We start from the raw sequence: 9,222 nt of genomic DNA on the forward strand, positions 1-9,222 counted from the left end.
GCTGTCAGCCGCTCCGTATAACCGTTTTAAGTGAGTGAGTAGAAAGCTTAAACTGGTTGTGCCGCCCTTCAACTGGCGCACTTAAATGGAGGGCCACCTCGCCAGCTGAGCCTCCCCTTTTCTCCAGGCCACCCGGACAGACCAGGTGGGGGGATTTGGCCTCGTCACCATTAGCCTGACCATCTTCGCCTACTACACCGCCTGGGTGATTCTCTTTGAATGTTCATCACCTACGTGATGTTGAAGAGCCGGAGGGTGGCCAAGAAGCCTTAGTGAAGGACCAGCGGGGATGGATGGAGCAGGGCAGTTCCTTCTACACAGCCCCGCCAGGGCAGGGACCAGGTTTGCAGCGTGCAAGACAGCTCTGCATGGCTCAGCTCTGACACACTGGAGCACCCTTTTCTTGAGCACCCTTCCAGAAGCTAAGAAGCAGAGGACTCCCTCCCACCCTCTTTGGGCTCAGAGCCCGAATGGGGCTGGTCCTGGCCACCTCACTGTCAGGGTCCTGTCAATTGTTCCTCTAGGTTCTGCTCTCTTGCCTCAGTTTCCCTCGTGTCAGTGCTGGTATTGGACTTCACAGGTTCTGAGGCTGCATGTGACCTCCCCGTTTCTCTCCACAAGGCCTGACCCTCACTATAAAGGCAGCTCTTTTGAGTCTGGTATCACCAGACTCCATGGGAACTTCTGTGCCTGGAAATCTCTGGAGAAAACCTGACACAAGGACATACTGGAGTTAGCCACACCAAGTCTAGGCGGGCTGGTTTTGGGAGAACTTACTAATAAATATTTAGCATGTGGGAAACCAAAAAACAACAAAAGTGTTGTGGAGTCGGGCATGGTGGCGCATGCCTTTAATCCCAGCACTCAGGAGGCAGAGGTAGGAGGATCGCTGTGAGTTCGAGGCCACCCTGAGACTCCATAGTGAATTCCAGGTCAGTTTGAACTAGAGTGAGACCCTACCTCACAAAACAAAACAAACAAACAAGCAAAAACCAAAGTGTTGTGGGTTCTGCACGGGTATGAGCTTGGGCTTCAGGGGGAAAAAAAAAAAAAAAAAGAGTGTTGCGGGACTTTCCTGAATGAGACTCAGAGCCGTGTGGACAGAGGGGAGGAAGATGTATTCATGCTAGCGGACTGACACCCATCTCTCTCTGTTACGGCGTCAGCCCCGGGTCTTGGGCAACAGGGGCTTTTTATATCTTTCTTCCTATAAGCAAGCCAGGTTACAGAAGCGCACATGGCCTGAGGGACCAGCTACATAGTTTACATTTCTAGTAATTTCTGTTCCAGTCAGCCAAAAACAATCAGTAACTTGCAGTGCGGCCGGGAATTTATCTTCATTCCCTGTGGGCAGGAAACTTGGCCCTCTGTTCTTTGGTCTCCCCTTGTGAAGCTTGGGTGCAAGCAGGAGTTTATTTCTCTGTTCTCTCCCTGTGGGTGGCTCAAGGGCGCCCAGGGATTTATCTCTGCTCTCTATGGGTAACTTCTGGCCTGCTGGGAGGCGAGGGGGCTCAGTAACCCAGCACAAATTTTTCTTTTATTGCTCTTTTCTGCTGGAAAACGACTGGAAGTCTTTTTAGGATCAGTAACTTCATCATGAATATTTACAATTTTGACCCTCAAATATTCTACAACGTTCAGTGAACTTAATTGCCTTCGCTAAAATGTGTACTTTGGGGGTTTATACGAAGATGTCAGGATGACTAAATTCACTTCCAAACGTAAAGCACAAAGTAGTAACAGGTTTGTAAGACTGAACACATCAGAGTCCACTTGTAGTTTCGAAGTACCACGTCAGGTCGAAATCGGTTACACACTGCCTTGTAAGGTCGAAGTCGATGCCACCACACTTCATGGGCAGTCCTTTGAAAACCACAGCAACACCAGGGGACCTCCCGCACGGCTCCCCAAAAGTGGAGGCAGAAGAGACCCCGCAGGAAGCTGCCTGGGGACAGGCTGGACGCCGCCCCCCTCAGCTCTCCACCACGGGGGTCTCGGATGCGCCCCGGTGCTCCGCGAGCGCCCGTGGCTCCTTTAGTCCCAGCACCAGTCGGCTCAGGAGGCCTTTGAGCAGCTGCATCTCGCGCAGCAGCAGGTCCGGGTCGGGGACGGGAGGTCCCGCCGCGGGCGTCTGCGGGGCGCAGGCGAGCGGTGCAGCCGTGGGGCCGCCGGCCGCGGGGTCCTGCAGCCCGGCGGAGGTGGCGTTGGGCATGGCCGGGACGGATCTGGACACGGGAGGCTTTCGGAAGGAAAGCGGCTTGCTGCCGGGGGCCAGCGCTGCGGCGTGCGGGGCCGGGGCGGCGGTGGGGGCCGGGCCCGGGGCAGAGCCTGTGAACGCAAGGCGCGCGCACGCGTGAGGTCGCCCCGGGATGGGGACGAGGACGCCTCGTGGGTCCCGCGGTGAGGACGTGCGGGGGGACACTCACCCCGCCCCGGAAGCTGCAGCCACGGGCTGCGTTTCCGGACACTGCGCGTGGCCGTGGCCGCCTCGCACCAGTACGCTTCCAGCTCGTCGAGCTCGGGCTCCGGGACCGTGTAGTCGGCGGCCCAGTCGAAGCGCCGCACCGGGCGGCTGTACTTGTAGAAGGCGAACTGCAGCGGCGTGTCGCGCTTCCGCGGGTGCAGGCGCGTGTCGCAGCGCAGCGCCACCCCGCCGCGGGCCTCCGCCGGGCTCGTCACCTGCAGCACGGGCGCCTGGAACAGCTCTGCGGAGGGCGGCCAAGCAGGGGCTTCGCACCACGGGTGGTGGTGGGGGGGACCCGCGAACCCACAGGTCACCACTAAGGAGTGGGAGAAGCTGTGTGCACAAGCGCACAAGGGGCAGGGGGGACCGAATCCACGGGGGACCCAGATGGTTCGATGGGAGGCCGGAGCAGACCAGACGTCTCAGGTTACTTCCCAACGGACACTCAGCTCTCGGATTCTCCATCCTTGAAGAAGAAACGCTGCACCTGCCTGGAGGTTGCTCCTCCCATCGATCTGGGGCTGTGACAAGAGCTCACTCCCCACAAGAAAGCCGCCCCCCCCCCAGCCACATCTAGAAGCCCGGGGGTGTGTCACAGGGAAGCATGAGCAAGCTCTCCTTCCCGAGTCACAGTTGTAGCTTTTTTGTTTTTTCGAGGTCGGGTCTCACTCTAGCTCAGGCTGACCAGGAATTCACTATGCAGTCTCAGGGTGGCCTCGAACTCACGGCGATCCTCCTTCCTCTGCCTCCCGAGTGCCGGGATTAAAGGCGTGCGCCACCACGGCCGGCTAGTGTAGCTTTTGAACACCCTCCGCGCCCCCACCCTCCCTCCTTTTCCCCCACTCTGGATTCCTGGCCCAGAATTTCCCAGTGCTTATTTGTCTGGCTTTGGGACCCCGGGTCTCCCCCACCTTGCACGGTCACAGCCACCTTGGCGGAGAACATGGGCGCGCTCTCCACGGGGATGCGCATGGTGCCCGAGCACTGGTAGCGCCCGCTGTCGCTGGCACGCGCCTGCAACACCGTGTAGTTGGTGCTGGAATGGAAGTAGCGCACGGCCTGGCCATCGTGGTAGTAGTGAAGCTTGTAGACGACCTTGTCGTACCAGCCGCGACAGCGCATGACCAGCGGTTCGCCCTCGAACACTGGAGCGTAGGGCACTTGCAGGATCAGCCAGTCTACAACGGACGAGGCGCACGCGGGTTACTTGGCGGAAAGTCCAGCCCTGCAGATTTCTCCCCTAGCAGCCGCTTTCTCTAGCCTTTCCACCCTTGCCCTCCCCTTGCCTAGTCTAGTGCTTGACACCTGGGAGACACTCAGTGCAGAAAGCTCAGGGTGAGAAAAGAAAAATGGTACAAATGCGACAAAGATGCTCAACGCTTGGTTCCAGTCTCACAGAGAATCAAGCCTAGACTTATTAAGATGGCTTCAGGTCCTTCCTGACCTAGCCCCAGTTAACTCTCCTCTGCTCCATTTCTCCTTTACTTCCCGTTCCCCCCTCCCCCCCGCATTCAACACAGGCAAGGTTCCAATACTGAACTCAGAAAACCTGGTTCTGCTCCAAGCCCACTGGCATTGTACCTGCTATTTCCTCATCCAAGAAGACCTACCTTCTCAGTTTAAGTTGGGGTCCACTTGTCCTACCTGCCTACAGTTACTGAAGAAACCTTCTCTGACACCCCAGGGCAGCCTTCATCACCATAGCTACCCTGGCACCATGCTAGATGTCGTTTTAGGTATTATACTATACGTTGAAAAAGAATTCTGCAAGTCAGGTGTGCTTATGCACATCTGTAATCCCAGTACTCAGGAAACTGAGACAGGATTATAAATTGAAGGCCAACCTGAGTTGCATACTGAGCCCCTATCTCAAAAAAAAAAAAAAAAAGGGGGGGGGGGCAAGGGAGATGGTGCAGTGGTTAAGGCGCTTGCCTTCGAAGTCTAAGGACCCAGGTTCGACTCCCCCAAACCTACATAAACCAGATGCACATGGTGGCGCATGCATCTGGAGTTTGCAGTGGTATGCCCTTTCTTTCTCCCTTTCTCAGAAATAAATATGTGAGTACGAGTCACAAGCGCTTGCTACTCAGTCTGTAAGCAATAATTACATCTGTGGTAGTCAGCGTGTCATTGCTGTCTTTTTAATAATTCCAAACTAGAAACCTGAAACTACTGTTAAGTGCTAATTTGAACATTGTGCAAAGTCCTTTAAATTATGAGGTGGCTAATTATGTATCTTTAATTTTTTTAAAAACATCTTTTATTTACTTATTTGCAAACACAGATGGAGAGAGGATGGGTGCCCCAAGGCTTCTTGCCTCTGCAAGTAAACTCAGATGCATTGGCCGTTTTGTGCATCTGGCTTTACACGGGTACTAGGGAATCAAACTTGGGCCATCAGGCTTTGCAAGCAAGGGCCTTTATCTACTGAGTCATCTCTTCAGCCCCTAATCATATATATTTTAAGGCGCAAGTTAATATTTCTCTCATCCCTTGATTTTTTTTTTTTGTTTGTTTGTTTTTGAGGTAGGGTTTCACTCTAGCTGAGGCTGACCTGAAACTCACTATGTAATCTCAGGGCGGCCTTGAACTCACAGCGATCCTCCTACCTCTGCCTCCCGAGTGTTGGAACTAAAGGCGTGCGCCATCATGCCTGGCTATTGTTGGATTTTTAAAAAACATTTATTTATTTGCACGCAGAGAGAGATAGAAGAGAAACAAAGAAAATGGGTATGCCAGGGCCCCTAGCTACTGCAAACAAACTCCAGACACATGCACCACTTTGCGCATCTAGCTTACATGGGTACTGGGGAATCAAACCTGGGTCCTTGGCCTGAGCCATCTCTGAAACCCTAGTTTTTTTGTTTGTTTGTTTTTGGTTTTGGCTTTGGTTTCTCTAGGTAGGGTCTCACTCGGGCTCAGGTTGACCTGGAATTCACTATGTAGCCTTAGGGTGGTCTCAAACTCACGGTGATCCTCCTATCTCTGCTTCCAAGTGCTGGGATTAAAGACGTGTGCCACCATGCCCAGCTTCCTTGTTTGTTTTGTGAAGCAGGGTGTCACTGTAGCACAGGCTGACCTGGAACTCATAAACCTCCCGAGTGCTTGGATTAAAGACATGCACCACCACATCTGGCTGTTGGTTTTGAGACATAAAAAGAGAGCTGGGCATGGTGGCACACGCCTTTAATCCCAGCACTCAGGAGGCAGAGGTGTGAGGATTACCGTGAATTCGAGGCCACCCTGAGACTACATAGTGAATTCCAGGCCAGCCAGAGGTAGAGTAAGACCCTACCTCGAAAAACAAAAAAACAAATAATAACAACAACAACAACAAAAAGAAAAACCAGGGCTGGAGAGATGGCTTAGTGGTTAAGCGCTTGCCTGTGAAGCCTAAGGACCCCAGTTCGAGGCTCAGTTCCCCAGGTCCCACGTTAGCCAGATGCACAAGGGAGCACAGGCGTCCGGAGCTCGTTTGCAGAGGCTGGAAGCCCTGGTGCGCCCATTCTCTCTCTCCCCCTCTATCTGTCTTTCTCTCTGTGTCTGTCGCTCTCAAATAAATAAATAAATAAATAAAAAGAAAAACCAAAAAGAGGGCTGGAGATATAGCTTAGTGATAGAGCACTTATTAGTATGGGTGAGGCTTGAGTTCAATCTTCAGCACCAAAAATGAGGTTCATTTTTAACACTAACAACAGACAGAGAATTAGATAGTATTATTCTATTAACTGAAGGAGACATTGTTCACACAGAAGCATCACGCTGTCAATCAAAAGTCATGTCTCTAGCTCCGCCCTTTCCTGCTTCCACAGTTCTCTGTCCAGAATTCCTGGTCTTCAGAGCCTCAGGTCTTCAGAGCCTCTGCTCTTCAGAGACACAAACAGAAATGTTTACTTGCTTTGTGCTGTGGCAGAAGGGTAAGGAGGCCCTTAGGGGCCAGTCAGATCTTTTTTTTTGTGGGGGGAGGGTTTATTTTGGCTTACACTCTAGGGGAGTTATGGCAGGGGAAAACGATGGCATAAGCAGAGGGTGGACATCACCCCCTGACCAACATAAGGTGGACAACAGCAACAGGAGAGTGTGCCAAACACTGGCAAGGGGAAACTGGCTATGACACCCTTAAGCCTGCCCCCAATAATACCCTGCCTTCACAAAGCATTAATTCCCAAATCTCCATCAGCTGGGAACCTAGCATTCAGAACATCTAAGTTTATGGGGGCACCTGAATCAAACCACTACAGTGCAGCTGGCTTTACTTGGTAACTGGCAAATCAAACCCTGATGATCAGACTTTGCAAACAAGTTCCAGACCCAGGTTCCATTCCCCAGTACCCAAGTAAAGCCAGATGCACAAGGTGGTACATGCACCTGGAGTTCTTTTGCAGGGGCTAGATAGAGGTCCTCACTCACCCATTCTCTACCTGCCCTACCCCCTCTCACTCACTCAAAATAAATAAATAAATAGTTTAATTTTAAAAAGTTGAGCTGGGCGTTGTGGTGCACACCTTTAATCCCAGCACTCGGGAGGCAGAAGTAGGAGGATCGATGTGAGTTTGAGGCCACCCTGAGACAACATAGCCAGTCAGGTCTTACTGCCTTTCTTTTTTTTTTTAATTTTTTTTTTTTTGTCCATTATTTATTTATTTATTTGAGAGTGACAGACACAGAGCGAAAGACAGATAGAGGGAGAGAGAGAGAGAATGGGCGCGCCAGGGCTTCCGGCCACTGCAAGCGAACTCCAGACGCGTGCGCCCCCTTGTGCATCTGGCTAACGTGGGTCCTGGGGAACCGAGCCTCGAACTGGGGTCCTTAGGCTTCATAGGCAAGCGCTTAACCGCTAAGCCATCTCTCCAGCCCATTACTGCATCTCTTACAGAGTGCTGTACAGGCTTCTGTCTACTCCTGAGACTCATGACGGGCTCAGTGGGGCCCTTGTTTCCTGTTTCTCTCCATCCCAGGAGGGCCAGTATCACCAGAAATCGTATTTACTCCACCCCCATGCTCACATTACTTACCATTAGATACAGAGAGGTGAATGGGGTCACTGACAGGTGCTCCCCGTGTCTGGCATCGATACACCCCTGGTGCCTGCACCTCAATGCTCTTCTTGTGAGAGGGCAAGAGGGCATGGCCCAAATACCAGAGAGTGCTGATGGGCCGGAGCTCCAGGAGCAGAGGGTGGTATCCGTCACATCGTAAGGTGACCCGCTCCCCCTTGAAGATTGTGGTCCAAGGTGGGTGTAGAGACAAGGTGGGCTTCTCCAGAGTAGCTGGGGGCCGGTGTGTGGGAGGGGGCAGTGTGGGAAAGAGAACAAAGTGAGATGCCCGCACAAATATGCAACCTGAAATTGGGAAAGCTTAGAAAACCCCAGTTCCCAAGACCCAGCCCATGGACTAACCCAGCCCTGCAGGGGAGACCGTGAACACTGGACTGCAGACCATCAGCCCGTTAGTCAGCACCTATTTCTGAGGGACTAGGAATAAACCTAGTCACCACTTCTAAGCAGGAGGGGGAGGAGGCACCATCCCAGAACAGCCTTCAAAAGAAGAGTTGGGCTGGAGAGTGGCTTTAGTGATTAAGTCATTTGCCTGCAAAGCCAAAGGACCCAGGTTCAATTCCCCAGGACCCACATGAGCCAGCTACATAAGGTGGCACATGCATTTGGTGCATCCATTTGGAGTTTGTCAGCAGAGGTTGAAGGCCCTGGCATGTCCATTCATTCTCTCTCTTTCTATCTCTCTTAAATAAATAAATTTTAAGGAGGGGGGAGGGAAGGAGAGAGAGAGAGAGAGAGAGAAGCATCTACCCAAGAAGGTTACTTAGGGAAGCTGGAGTGGAAGCTGTAGGAAACTGGAATGGGGGATGCATAACACTTACCAGCTTGCCCACTGTGAGGAACTGCAAAACAAGAAGTAAGGGAGAAAGTGGAGAAGGTTCTCCATGAGAGGAAAGAGACTTTCCACCCTAGGAAAGACTGAATGGTCTCAAAGCCTGTTCCCCTAATTACCCAGCTTTGGAAGAAAAAAAAAAAAAAAGTCCTTCCTTCTCATCCTGCAGACCAGACAATAAACCATTTGGAACTTGAGGTCAGAATAACCAACTCCTTAATCCTACACCTCCTGCCCTAGCCAACTCCCCACCACCCCAAATCCTACCGCCGCCACAGTTTTGTTGCCAACTCACCCTGGAGCAGGAGGGCTGTGAGTGTCCACATGACGGGTCTTCCTGCAGCAGCTGCAGAAAGGGGAAAAGGGGAGGTGTGCTGGCATGGGTCGGGGGCAGAGCGGAAGACCGTAGCCAGTGGCTAACCACTGGGTACTAGGAGACACTGCTGTGGCTGCCACCCCTGACTAGGTCCTGAAGATGGTGCACTGGAGAAAACAGATGGCTGAACAGGTGTCCCCTCTGTCATCCCAAACATGGGGCGCTGTCCCACCTACTGTCTCTGTAGCCACCCCCCGGCTCGGCTCAGCCCTGAGTACCCTAAAGAGCTCCCAAGGAGCCGTTCCCTCTACAGCACAAGAGCCTCACAGAACCCCAGGCTCCAACAGGTGACCCCGCCATTTTCAGGCTGTTACCCATATTCTACTCTGCTCCATCCCTTCCCACCAGCCAGTCCGGTAAGCCTCAGTTGAGGAAGACACCTTCATGTCCACGAGGCCCACTTGGGGCCTTCTTTCTGCTCCTTCCCTCGTGACAGCCATTGGTATAAAGCCAAGAAAGGTCAGCGTTGAGTTCCCGGCACCAGAGTTCACAT

At 52.7% G+C, this 9,222-nt stretch overlaps 1 protein-coding gene across 1 annotated transcript; it reads right to left on the bottom strand.

Annotated features, from left to right (window-relative positions):
* Nucleotides 1-1,972: 1,972 nt before the first annotated feature.
* Fcrlb (Fc receptor like B) lies at nt 1,973-8,679 on the bottom strand. Its single transcript, XM_004663256.2, has 6 exons — nt 8,649-8,679; nt 8,343-8,363; nt 7,480-7,734; nt 3,376-3,642; nt 2,427-2,705; nt 1,973-2,328 (listed from the first exon to the last, which is right to left on the bottom strand). The coding sequence occupies exons 1-6, from the start codon at nt 8,677-8,679 to the stop codon at nt 1,973-1,975; spliced, it is 1,209 nt and encodes a 402-aa protein (XP_004663313.1).
* Nucleotides 8,680-9,222: the final 543 nt, after the last annotated feature.

This window comes from Jaculus jaculus, chromosome 1, assembly GCF_020740685.1.
Source record: "Jaculus jaculus isolate mJacJac1 chromosome 1, mJacJac1.mat.Y.cur, whole genome shotgun sequence".
Classification (NCBI taxonomy): domain Eukaryota; kingdom Metazoa; phylum Chordata; class Mammalia; order Rodentia; family Dipodidae; genus Jaculus; species Jaculus jaculus.